General features: G+C 32.5%; 1 protein-coding gene across 1 annotated transcript; it reads left to right on the top strand.

The window, feature by feature from the left end:
• Positions 1–11,026: 11,026 nt before the first annotated feature.
• LOC146915251 (heavy metal-associated isoprenylated plant protein 39-like) lies at positions 11,027–12,423 on the top strand. The gene is made up of 3 exons (XM_085717721.1): positions 11,027–11,207; positions 11,298–11,373; positions 11,975–12,423. Exons 1-3 carry the CDS (start codon positions 11,202–11,204, stop codon positions 12,265–12,267), a joined length of 375 nt encoding a protein of 124 aa, XP_085573847.1. The 5' UTR covers positions 11,027–11,201; the 3' UTR covers positions 12,268–12,423.
• Positions 12,424–14,817: the final 2,394 nt, after the last annotated feature.

Consider the following 14,817-nt stretch of genomic DNA (forward strand, 5'->3'; position numbering starts at 1 on the left):
CGATTAAGTATACACACAAGTCACATATGAGTGCAGCATTGTATACATATATGTCTCATAGGCCAATTCACCCCAATCCAAAAGTTTCACAAAGTTCGTATCATTTTTTTGTTTTTCAAAGAATTCACGTTTTCAAAGCAAAACCAAGTTAAAGTTCACGGTTCTCATCCAAAACATTTATATAAATCATAACAATACTCGACAACCCTAGTCCTACCCTTATTCCTTGAGAAAATGAGTTTTCGGAAATTTCATGTTCTTGAGCCATTTTCAAAACGTTCATGATACGATTCATAAAACTAAGTTCAATCTAACTCAATTGATGTTTCCAAAGGTTTAGAAGGTTTTAATACATTTAATTACATCAAGAGAATCAGTTTGGACGGTCCTGATTGATCCCCTAATGCCCGGAACACCCAAAACAAGGGGTGCTGTCATTTAGCAACTCGCTCTAAGCGAGATACTCGCTCTGAGGGAGTTTTCTCCAGAGCAGTTCCCCTGTCCTGGTTGAACTCTTACGGGAATGCACAATTTTTCACCCAAAACCCCCAATTTTGATCACTTCAACCCCAAATTCGACCCCAAAGCTTATACATTTGATTACAAACATAAAAATGCATTCAAAACAACAACAATCATCGGATTATAACACCAATTCATCTCAAAATCATCATCTAGTTCATTTTCACCAAAAATCACTATTCTTCTCATTTTTCATTCAAACTTCAAAACAACCACACCAATTCAAACCCTATCAACACATAAACAATCATTAATGAAGGGAATTCAAACATGTTTCAACAACAATCATACATCGATTCATGAATTTCACTCAAATAATCAAAGATTATGAAAAACAACTATGAAGTTTAAGCTATCAACACAACAATCTCATTAAGTTTATCATGCCCACAATTTCACATGAAATAGGAGCACGGATTTTATCATTTAAAATCACAAAAAATCATAATTATAACAAAAGCACTTAAACAAACAAGTAGACAAAGTGATTATAGCTTAATTAGTGAAAAGAGACTATCACCCTTACCTCTAATCTTCAAGAATCCAATTCCTAGCTTCAATTTAGCTCCTTGCCATCAACCCTAAGTTTTCTCTCTCTAGTTCTTTCTTTCTTTTCAAGATCCCCTTTCTCTCTCTACCTCTATTCAATAGTATAAAAACATGAAACCGTGTAAATACCAATTGTAGAGAATGTATGTCATTTTTTTTGTACAATGTAAATGGTTGAATATATTAAGTAAAATTAAACAGTTCGAACCCCAAAGTCAGAGTCCTGACAACACCACTACATGACATCAATGACATCCACAAACAAGTAATATATATATATATATATATATATATATATATATATATATATATATATATATATTGTTAATTACATAGTGAAATTGACCAATGACACAACTCAAATTTCATTTCAAAAAAATCCTCCTTCCTAATAGAAATTAAAAAAGAAATTAACCAAAAAATGTGTAATTCACTGCATAAATAGTTATACATAAATATTTATACAGTGAACACAATCAAATGTCGTATTTGTTTCCTTTTTTTGCTTCCAAATAGAATGTGTATCAATTTTTTGTGTGAAGTCTCTCTATTTTGTGAGCTCCCGCCTAAAATCTTAGTTTCGTCTCCTTCATCTATCAAAGAAGGGTGGTTTATAGTCAATTTTTTAAGCCTTTAACTCTTTTTTCTCATTTTCCACTATTTAGTTTTTCTTTCATGATTTCATCCTATTTTTGCCGTGTTGTTTTCTTTGTCGTCTTCTTGCGGTGTTGCTTGTCTTTCCCGTCTTGTTCAAGTGTTAATTAGTCTGGTTCACGTTGTTAGATCAACTTCGATTCAGTGAATTATACAAGATCCAATTGATGACTTTGACATCGTCAATGTTGCAAATCCAAAGACATAAGTATTCCAGATATTTAAATATAGTCATATTTGTAGGCTTCTTTACTTTGTCGATTTATGTTATACTTAAATATGTAAATTGTCCCTATAATTTAGCGTGTTTTGGTTTTTGTCCCTGTGTCTTTTTTTTCCTCAAAATTGTCCCTGTAAGTTGTTAATGTCTTGCTTTCTGTCCCTCCTGATAGCTTCTGTTACAAAAATGTACACGTGTCTTGTTTCTGGGTTAATTAATTGGTTTTTTTGTGTTTCTGGGTTATTTAATTCGTTTTTTTGTAATTGCTGAATTTTTGGGTTAACGGGGAATAATTGATTTCTAGTCATTTGTTAATTATTGTTTGTTGTTGGTAGATCTTTTTGATAGGATTCACTACATTTTCTTAGGTGCTTACTACCACTCCTTCACCCTTTTAATTTCCCTTCATTCTTTGGCTTATGGATAGAATTGTCTAAACTCGTCATTTATACAGTTTCTTTTTTTTATGAAATGAAATGGTGTGTGTTGACGATGATTGTGGTGAGTGATAATGTTGATGATGATAATGTTGTATTTTTTTATTTGATTTGTAATAGTGGTGGTATTGGTGGTGCTGCATTTTTCTTGGATTATGGTGGTGATGTGTTGACTTTTTTTCTTCTCGGTTATGTTATTTTATTTTTCAGGATTTTTTTCTTGATGTTCATAACTACGGTATGAAATTCATATGAAGATTAAGAAGAAGAAATTGAAGGTAGAACATGAAAAAAATGAAAGCAAATTTATGTGTTGGTAATTCACTATTAGATTCAATAGTCTTGCATGATTTAATAGTCTATTATTTGGAGAAGACATTGAATTTGATCATAATTTCTATGTAAATTTTTAGCATAAATGGAGGGTATGGATAGAAGAAATGGTGGATGAAAATGGTAGAATAAAGACAAGAAGAAGATGGAAGAATTGTTATTTTTAAATTTGAATTTTTCGACTTCTCGTTTTTTGGTTATGGTCCCTCGACGAATTTTGTTTTTTGGTTTTGGTCTCTCTCCCTATGTAACTCATCACCCAGTTTGTGCGTCGTCTGTCACGTCAGCGACTCCCACATTATCCTCTGTTAGCCACATGTACGTTTTTGTAACAGAAGCTAACGTGAAGGACGAAAAGCAAGACGTTAACAAATTACAGGGACGGTTTTGAAAGAAAAGAGATACAAGGACGAAAACCAAAAACACGCTAAATTATAGGGACGTTTTACATATTTAAGTCTATGTTATTAACATAGATGTTGTGAGTGTTAGGAAACATGGCATCCATGAATGAAGGAGATAAAAGCTAAGAAATTATTGTATTGATAGTAAAGATTGATATTACAAAATCAGTGAATTACCTACTAATGAGGTTGTTACAAGCTCTTTATACTACTATCTATTAAGACTAATATACAACTAATCCTATATCTCTAATAGTCCCCCGCAAGTTAAAAGGTGTTCACAACACTTCCAACCTGGGATGAACAATACAATAGTATATCAAAAAAAGGAAAATACAAGGAGATATGTCGGAAATACATCGGCCAAGGGAATAGCAATAACCAAATGCTTATCCAACAAGAGGAAATCACATCTCAACGTTTAACCATCTGGAGGAAGAAGCAACAAAACAACTCTTTACTACCGTCCGGTAGAAGCAAACAACCACAAAGTCATAAAAGGCACAACACTTAACCATCAAGAGTTCTTAATAACTCAAGACAGAAGAACAGAACAAAACGACGCTTAGCCATCTGTGGAGAGAAGCACAACAACGCTTAATCATTCATGACAGAAGCCTATCAACATGGCATAACCATCATGAACAGAAGCACAAGACAAGAAAGAGCAAGGATATCCAAAAGCAATGATGCTATCCAAAAGTAAAAGAACTGCAAGGAAGGGCCCAAATCTACAATGGAATGAGGTCATATGTTGAACAAACTTTACACCAGAGGCATCATGAAGCAACAAGACAAAGGTTCCAAGAGATATAAAAAGAGATTCCCTCAAATGCATCCAAATTTGGTGGTAGAAAGAGGAAGACAGCTCCACCATGTTAGAACTCAACAAAGAAACCAACATGTTGAAAACCAATGGCTTCAACAAAACAACAACCAAGTTTGTGCACATAAGGCACAAAACCAAACAACCAAATAACCTCCATCAAGCCATATAATAACAAAAAACAAAGGTCAAAGAACACACAAACAACCAACAACAAGTACCAACTGATGAGAGGCAGCAACAATCAAAGGATGCTCCAATCAGACCAAAACAATAATCTCCAAAGAGTAATAGTTTTCAAAATATATCAAAATAATTAAAATCCACAAAATATATCAAAATATATCAAAATACCCTTCAAGGAGGATACCAAATTTGCTCTAATACCATGTTAGAAAACATGGCATCCATGGATGAAGGAGAAAAAGACTAAGAAATTATTGTATTGATAGTAAAGAGTGATATTACAAAATGAGTGAATTACCCACTAATGGGGTGGTTAAAAGTTATTTATACTACTATCTATTAAGACAAATATACTACTAATTCTATATCTCTAATAGTGTTATGAGTAATATTAATATGATGTGGATGTCCATTTCCCTAAGGCTTTCTATGTTCCTTAACTCCTATGAGTGAATGCCTATATTCATTGTTATTGGCACTTAGTCTTATGGCTTTTCATGGCACTTAGTATTATGGCTGTCCATACTATTTGTTTCGTATAATCGATGTTGTTTTTTTGGTAAAATTCTATTATTATGATTTATGATTATGAACTTTACTATTTATGAGTTTCCACAATGTTTTATCTTGGTTTTCGGGTGTCAAACATTGATTACGTTTGAACCTTTTTAACCTGTGATATCTCATTTTTTCTTGGGAAGGGAAAAAATAAGCAAAACCCTTGAGAATCGAGGTTCGGGAGTTGTTTTCGCTACGGGAAGGTGTTAGGCACCCATAACGACTATAGTATCCTATAGGAACCGTCTTTATTTTCTACGCGCGCGCTTTATTTTTAAATGCTATTTTGAAATGTTATTTACACCTAAGTATTTACTAAGTGAAGAATTGGAGGGAGAAGAATGTGTTTGAATTTTGTTTTATTTGAATTGAAGGAATTTCGTTCCTTGCCTACGTACCCGTTTAAGGGATCAAATCCACCGTAGTTCTTTTCCAAAAAATGTATTTTGTTTTTGTTGGTTGATTTTAAATTTGAAAATTGGAATTTGAAGAATAAGAGAGAGAGGCCTCAAGGGCATGGGATTATGAAATTGTGAGGTGGAATTAGTTATTTGCAAAATATGGTCTAAGTATGGTTAAAATTCATTAAAGTTTTGATTAAGAAAATGAAAGGAAAATCAATGGGATTTTGATCCCAAGGTTTGTTAAGAAAGTGATTTGAGTGAAGTTTATTCATATTCTTTGGAAAGTGATTTTTTCCTAGGTGTAAAGCCTAATCATTCATCTAAACATACAATCCTAAACATACATCTAAACATGCATATACTAGCTATATACCTAAAGTGATGTGTGTGCATGTGTCGGTGCTTGTGTTGGTGTACATCATTAGAGTCCATTGTCCTTTACATCATTGGCCTAGATACATTCTATGGTCTTGCAAGAAATTTAAAGGCATAAAGTAAAATATTACAAAATTCCTAAGTTTTACATTCTAATTTTTGCATGAAAGTTAAAGTGTAGAAAGATAAAAGGATGAAGATGGGAGATGGGAGATGAGATGCTCATGATGTATGAAATATAATAGAGGAAATTGCTAGTAATATAAGGCATAGGGAGATAGAGATATAGGTAAGTAAGATGGCACTAACAAAGTGGCAAAACTTAGCAAAACAAGTAGTAAAATATGCCTAAAAATTCACCACAATAACAAGGCAAACACATGACCTATAATTCTCACATCATGACCACTTTACAAAGTATTTTAGTTCAGTTCTAACACAAGAATTATGAGGAAGTGTCATGCCAAGCTTTATAGCACATTTTAAGCATATTTTACACTTTATTTTCACAAGAATACCATCATTACTTGCAAGACAAGAAACTCATAATTGGACACACAAAACTGTAAAAAACAAGCACATATCCAGAGATAAGCACATCACAAAGTCACATATCAAGTATCATTATCACCTAACAAGGTATCATGGTTAAAACATAGCAAGATTTCACAAAAATTAACAAGACAAGTAAACAAATAACAAGAATTAATAAACCTATTTTTTTTTGTCAAATTTTATCATGCAAAACATCATAAAAACACTAAAGAAAATACCAAGAACTCAAAGAAATTCATTTGGAATTTTTGTACGAAATTTTGACATGTAAGAGGTGTAAAAAGCATGCAACGTGGTGCAAACAGCAAGAAAATGAAGGAACAAACGAAATCCAGTAAAAAGAGATCCAGGCCCAAAGCTTTTGATGGATCTTGGATCCTCCAACAGCCTCAGAGGCGTTGGATTGATCCAACTCCTCAAAAACCCTAAATCTAAAGGCCAGGGACGCAAGGCACACAATAAGGCACATCAAGACCACAATAACATCACATCCACACCGTCCACATCATCACTGCTTGAATCCAACGGTGAAAAACGAAAGAGAGACCGGTCTGGAGGTGAACCAGACTGGTTCAGGTGAACCGGTCTAGTTCACGCTCTTATAAAAACGTGAAGACCGGTCCATTTCCATTCTAAACCTAGGTTTCTCTTTCTTCTCTTCAGACTCTCTCGTTCTCTCTCATCCTTTCTCATGGTTTTCACACATTATCTCATGATTTTCAAACTATAAACTATGAATCAAACCACAAATCAACATAGAACGAACACAAAACACTTCGATCTTGCTATTTTCTGAAGAAAGTTGTTCAAACCGTTTCGATCTTGATATTTTTTGAAGAAAAAGAGTTCGAAACGTTTCGATCTTGATGTTTTTTGAAGAAGAACGTTCAAAACGTTTCGATCTACACTAATTTGCACAGGTTTGATTTTGAATCTTTACGGTTTTTAGGTTTTTCAACTTTCTTTCAAGATTTCTTGAGACAAAACCCTAATTCGTCCTATTTTCTTCACTGATTATGGATTTGAACCTGGATTTACGGGATAAATGGTGAATTCTTGGACGATTTACATTTTTAGGGTTTCGTTTGAACTTCTTCGAATCTTTTCAACATTTTTCTTCGATTCACCGTTTATCTTCGATTTCAAACCTTCGATGATGATTATGAGCAAAACGAGAAGGTTTTTTTGAATATACCTGGATTTGTTTGGAGATTCGAACGAAAGATCCTTGAGTAAGCTTCTGCTTCTTCTGGTAAGCTTCGAAACCGAAAATAAATCGGTGTTTTGATCCTCTTCTTCTTCGAACTGATTTGATCTTGCTTCAATTTCTCTTCTTCTCTCTCCTTCGAACTGTGATCGCACAATTTCTTTGGATTTGTGCTTGAATTGCAGTTCCACCAATTCGATGATGAAGATTCGAACGTGAATCTCTGAGAATTGCAGTGAATTAGCTTCAATTTGATTCAATTCTCTGTTCTGGAAAATTAGGGTTCTTCATTGTGTTCTTCGTGTTCTTGGAGAATTTGGGAAAACGGTTACGACTTTGATCTGTTTTTGAGAAGAGAGAGAATCTGTTTCGTGTTTGTGATGATTTTTGCTGAGTTGTGTGATTCTGAGTGGCATGGCAATGATTGGGGCCTTTTATAGGCTGCCAACTGTACTACTGGACCAATAGGAACTTGACACCTGGATTTGGACTTGAAATGGCTCGGCCTTGCTGGACTTTTGACAAAAGGACCTTTCTGCAAAATTAAAAACTACAAGGACCTTTCTGCAAAATAAAATAAAAAAACTAAAAAAAGACTGGACAAAGATCAGGACCCTTTGGCAATATTTGAAACTTTGGGGATTAAACTACAATTGACCAAAAAAGGACTAAAAAAGGTTTGACTTGGAGGACCAAAAGTGTGAATTTGAAGACTTTGAGGACTAAAGTGAAATAAAAATAAAATTGAATTAAAATTGGCAAAAATGGAAAATAACGTAAAGTGAAACAGTTAAAATTGACAAAACGGACTAAAATGAATCAGTTACCTAAATGAGGTACTTTAAAGTAACCTCTCTCTGCCGAAATTTTGTGTGAAATGACCAAAATGCCCCTGGGGACTAAACTGCCCTTTTATGTGAATTTTGCAAGTAATGTTGAAATAAAATGCAGAGAAAGATGTAATTGATCAGAGATAGTTCAAATGGCTTGAAATGCAAGAAAAGAAGAATTGAGTTAGTATTTTTAGGTCCAAAATTAGGGTATAACACACAAGACCTAAAAATTTGAGGTAATGTCATCTCTTTTACATGTTCGATACTTATAATTTGTGATCTACATTTTTTTGGTAGAATGCTCCACATAATTGCTTTGCTAATGAAATTTTAGTTATTGTAGTTGTGAATGTGATGTTATTACCTCTTTTGAAAATATTAAGTTTAAGAATAATATTGTTTTGAATTGGGAACCTTGTTAGTTGACAAAAGAACTATAAATGAATTTTGTATTATTGATTCCTTCTAAAAAGTATGTTTATGATATTTTGAGTTCTGAAGCAAGTATTTCTCCTAGAACTTGGCTTCACTACGGAACACATTTGTTTTATGTATATTTTGTTGGATTTTGTTTGTGAATGAAAGATGTCTTTTGTAAAAGACTAAAAATGATGCTAAATTATTGAAGGCTCCAGAGGAGCAAATATATTATTACATGGAGGAACATATTTACACATTACGATTGCATTCTCATAAAATTTTATTGAGTTTTAAGATATCCATCTAAATGAATATAATATTGGAAAAAAATGGAGATGTTAAATATCTATATATTATGAGATATACTTTGAAGAAAATAAGTGTAATGAAAAAAAAATATCTCAAATTTATACTACACTAATATTAGTGCAATGGAAGCTCATATTGTTCTAAACTTGAAGTTTACAGGTTATATTATTAGTGCAATCGAATCACATATTATTGTAAATCAGAAGTTTACAAATCGTTGGCAAGACCGGTTGGGTTATCCCGGATCTATTATGATGCAGGAACTAATTGAAAAAAATGGATATATATTGAAGAGCCAGAAGATTCTTCAAGTGTTTATTTTCTGAACTTTTCAAAAAGCATTTGATAAGTATCATTTGTCAATTGATATTGAACAATTGGTAACATATGCTCATAAGAATGGACTTTCAGATACATTCTTTAGACGTCTAAAGTTAATTGTATCACAAGAATGGACTTTCAGATACATTCTTTAGACGTCTAAAGTTAATTGTATCAATGATACATATGAGACAATACCGTATAAACTCTAGTTTGGTTATTAGATCATGTCTTATAAACTCTATTTTGGGAATCAATAATCTTGTATGTTGAGATATTGATCTGCATCAAGCCAACACATTAAAGTGGATTTTGGATATGTTGTGTATATATAGGTCTTCCTCCTAATCCATCATTGGTTTTTGGTTAACAACCTAATATTTCTCATCAAAGTGGATTTTGGATGTGTTGTGTATATCACAATTGCTCCAATGTAATGCACTAAGAAAAATCTTGAAAGAATATTGGAAAAATATATTTGATATGAATCTCCATTTACAATTAATTATGTTGAGCCAACTTATTTACAGTCTAGTAGGCTGATTATCAATTGATGGATTAGTTTTTCCAATATTAGGCGGAGATAATAAGCAGCTGAAAATGTGAACCTGAAGTTCAAATAAATTATTTGAAATGAAATATTATTGTATCATCTTGATCCTCAAGATATAACTCGTTTGCAAAGGTAAATAAATCAAATATCAATTGCTAATGCTCCAAACGAAATAAATATTCATGTCAGATAATCTAATACTACAAATGAGTCTCAACCAAGCCTAAAATATGGTAGATCAATCGGTTCCAAATATAAAAAGCCTCGAATAAGAAAAGGAGCTTAGAGGAATGATAACACAAACGACGATATAGAAACTCTAAAAGACTTTTCTTACATGATTGATTTTCCAGTTCCAGATGAACTAATCAGGTACCTGAAAGTTATGAATATTAATAAATTATTTCATGAATGAAAGATCTCAATGGAATGAGATGGAACCGAAATGAAGTCAACATTGACGTGTTTTTTTCATATAATATAGCGCTATATGTGAAAAGTAATAATGAGAATCGTGAGTTAAAGTCTATTAAAGTTATAGATAATGAAGACATTTACAAATGAAAAGAGACAATTCTAGTGAAATCAAACTCGCTTGATAAAACAGACTTTGTTTGGACTTGTAGTCCGCACACTTTGAAGATGTGAAATTAATTGGATATATGATTTTTCGCGCGAAAATAGAATTAGTATGGTAAAATACATGCATGCATGCATGCATGCATGCATGCATGCATACATACATACATACATACATACATACATACATACATACATACATACATACATACATACATACATATATATATATATATATATATATATAGTTTGATATGTTCACCTAAAGTGAATTGATAAATATCTACCATTTAATTTTAAGAGACATATATTGTTTAGAGAAATACTCACCTAAAGTGAATTCAAGAACTTTTTCATACTTGATTAAGTTTAGTAGTACATGAAAAAGTACAGATCATGTCCTCGAGAAAATTGTGAACAATTTGAATTGGTCATATATTGCAGCAAAGTCAAACATACAATTTGTATCTTAAAGAAACAACGATATCATCCGATTATTTGAAAATGTTAGCAAGTGAGGAATGCTCTTTGTTAAGGATTATGATTTCACCCATACAAGAAACTTGTGATTCTAATTTTATAAGGAGACTCTTTCATAATAAATAGTGAGTATATTGAATCAATATGCTTTATTAATTTGGAAAATTAATATTGTTTATTTCAAATAAGAATAAAAGTTGTATCACTTTCTTGGAAGGAACAGTGTGGGGCCAATATGAAGATACAAAGAATCATCTATTACCGCGTTTAGTAGAATGGACCACACTACTTTCCTTGACTCGAGTTGACTAGTTAGTATATAGATATTGCATTGTACAAACCTCTCATCTTCACTTCACAACTTCATCTGATGTACTCTTTTCATCTTCAAATTCTATAGCTCCAATACCCTAGCTCTTCTTTTAAATTTTAAACAACAATTCTGATTTATTGCCTATCAAAAAGCTTTATTGAAAATGATGGTATGAACTAGATCCTTGTGAATTCCCTCTTTTACTATCAATTTTTTCTTTGAATTGAATCTAAAGATCTTTTGTAATGTTTTGTTACAGAAACTAGTATTGAAGGTGGATTTACATGATGACAGAACCAAGCAAAAAGCTATGAAGACTGTCTCAGGCCTTTCTGGTAATGTCAACTTGTCTAGTTTCAATATTTGGTTTGGAAAATGAGAAAATAAATATTATTATATACATAATTTATTTAATACGTATAGTACAGATATTCTAAACATATTTTAATAATGCATTATTTGTCTTCACATTATTTAATCTTGAGTGACAAATTTTCGTTTTTCACTGTTTATGAGGTGGTAAGAATTTACCTAGTAACCTCAAAAGAATTTAAATATCATTTAGCATCACATTAATTAATGATTCTCCATTTTTCAATTAAAATAAATAAATAAATAAGTTTGTGTTCCCAATTTGTAAAAAAAAAAGTGTTTTTGAAATAATTAAGTATTGGATAATTGTCTTTTACTTTGAGACAATATAGAAATTAAACTCATAATTGTCGGCATAAGTGTAACTCAAGTGGTAAAAGATTGCGGAAACATTTAATATATCAAGGCTCGTGTTTGGGCTAATAATATATTTGTCTACACGTTTCTTAGTGTGTTTGAGTTTTGGTTGCACAAATTTGAAATAAAAAATAATTAAAATCATAATATAACATTAGAATACCTTTAATTTTTTTGCTAAAATTGTATTTTATATATTATTTGCAGGGGTAGAGTCAGTTTCTGTAGACATGAAAGACAAGAAATTAACCTTAACTGGAGACACAGATCCAGTACATGTAGTAAGCAAACTAAGGAAATGGTGTCATGCTGAAATAGTTTCTGTTGGGCCTGCAAAAGATGAAAAGAAGAAAGAAGAATCTAAGCCTGATGTGAAGAAGAATCAAATTCAATTACTTGAAGCCTATCCTCATTATTACTACATGCAACAACCACAATATATTCAATATTCCTCTGTTTCAAGAATGGAACAAGATCCTGTTGGATGTGTCATATGCTAAATTTCTTAATACTGAAAAGATTTGTATTTTCATATTATTTATTGGTTTTTTAGCTCATGATTTATATATTTTTTGAGTGGTTTACAAATTACAATGAGCTTGTAACATGTTGGAAAAATGAAAAGGAAGTTTATGTATAGTGTTCAATTGTGCAAACAGAGGGCAGTTTTCTTTATCTAAAAGTTTTCATTGAAGGTTCTTTATTTTTTACAAGAGTAAATCATAATACGAAGGGTTATGTTAACAACTGCTTTTGACAAGAATAAAGAAGAGTAAATCATTGTTTTTGTATAGAATTCAACAATATTATAATTTTTAAAAAGTTAAATTCATCACTTTTCACCATTTCTCAATACATTATTTTATTTTTATTTTCTTACCTAGTGTTCTAAGAGCACTTTTTAGTTTTTTTTTTTTTTTTTTTAACAAACTAAAATGGGATATATTATAAACAAGGTTGATTCACCCTGCACAAGTCATGCAAAGGGAAAACCAACCAGCAGTATTTACAACAATAAGGTGCTAACAAAGAAAACACCAGTCAAAAAATAATACAAATTACACCTGAACTCCCATACAAGGAAGCGGGTGTTTCCACCAGTCATGATAACTATAGCTAAACAACGCCTTTGATGATTTCAGCCACAAGAAAGAATTTAGTTTAACTTTTTCAACTATTATAGAAGAATCACACGCCATGTTTTGGAATACACGGTTATTTCTTTCCTTCCAAATAGCCCAAACAGAAGCAAACCAAATTATTTTCAAGAATGAGTAAGTGGCTCTAGGCAATCCGGCCATATTAGTAAATTGAAATAAATGCTGTCGAATGTCACCTGAGAGAACCGAAGAAATACACAACCAATGTAACACATGGGTCCAAAGCGAACTGAAAATGTCACAACCAATAAATAAATGATTTACGGTCTCATGTACACCGCAACCATACACACACTCCGAGCCATGAACCTGAAGAACACGCCGCCGCACCAGATTTTCTCTAGTTGGAAGTCTATTGCGAAGAAGACGCCACACAAACAAAGACACCTTTATGGGAATCTGCTTGTGCCAGATGTCGTCTACAAGCGTCCTATATCCACAGAATTCCCATTGTTGGTCAGAAAGCGGTATGCTTCCCGCACCGTATAACCATAAGACGGATCTAGCAACCACCTCCAAGTGTCAAGAATGTTATCCTGCAAAACAACGTTGTGAAGTAACACAAAACACTCCCTCACACTATCCTCCTCCCACACCAATAACCTACGACGCCACTCCCACCCCCTACCACCAACCGCTCGCCCTAATCTCCACATCTCCTCCACCGAACACTCCTTACTGACAGCTAGATCAAAAAGGCGGGGAAATTTAACCCGAAGAGGAATTTCCCCAACCCAGTTTTCATGCCAAAAAAGAGTATGCCTACCAACCCCAACTACCCTACGAATGTTAACATCAAACCACCTCCCAACACTCTCATCTAACCCCTCACGAATCCGACACATCGACCGCCACCACGATGAGCAATGATGGCCTCCCTTCTGCAGCCGCCCCCCAACCTCCCCATAACGGGCTTTAAGAACACGATACCACAGCTCCTCCTTCTCAATCAACATCCTCCAACACCACTTTCCCATCATTGCAAGATTAAAAGCTCCAACCCGCCTAACCTCCAACCCTCCATCCTCCTTTGAAGTACAAATCATATTTCCCTTATATAAAATTTAATATAATTGATTATATTCGTCCTTTTCTTTTTAACTTGTCAATTTTGTCTCCAAAATTGTTTGATTGAAATTTTCATTAAGACAAAATTACAAGTGTATCATTTTGGAGAAATTGACATCTTTATTATAAACATTTGCCTTAATTTTTTTTGAAGAGTACATGTGGCATGTTCACATTCTTCATCTCATTTAATCCTTTCTTATCATCCAATCAAATTGAATTATGACTCATTCATTTTTTTATTAGCCAATCAAGATGAACCATGACTAATTTAGTTTTCATCAACCAATCAAAATTGATCATGCCTTGATTTTTTTCCCTATATACAAACAATTTGTTTTTCATTATTTTCATGTGTCTCTTCCCCCATAATTTTTATTTTGTAATAACAAGTATTTTATGTGTTTTAAAAGCATAGGAGTTTAATCATTTGGTTGTAGATTATAGAGTTGATTTTCTTTTTTATTTGTATCTAATTGTTAATTGTTGATGCTACTTTCTCAGGGTCCCATTGGAGAGCATGTGTCTACATTCTACGACTTCAAGACGTTCAACATCAACAATATAATTTTTAGTCAAGACAATGTTTTGTATTTGATATAGAATCAAGATGTTAGAGTTTAGATACCTTAGGTTGATTGATATTTTTAATGAATTGATATGTCGAAAAACTAATCTCAATAAATTGATTTAGTCTTTATCTATATTTATTATATGAACTTTTGTCTTACACAAATGATATATTACACATGAACTCTTATTTGATGAATCATAATTGATGCTTTTAAACACATCTCCAGACATGTCCAGATATATTAAACA

This window comes from Medicago sativa, chromosome 6 (assembly GCF_051527215.1).
Source record: "Medicago sativa cultivar Bolivia chromosome 6, Bolivia_mono, whole genome shotgun sequence".
In the NCBI taxonomy this organism is placed as follows: Eukaryota; Viridiplantae; Streptophyta; class Magnoliopsida; order Fabales; family Fabaceae; genus Medicago; species Medicago sativa.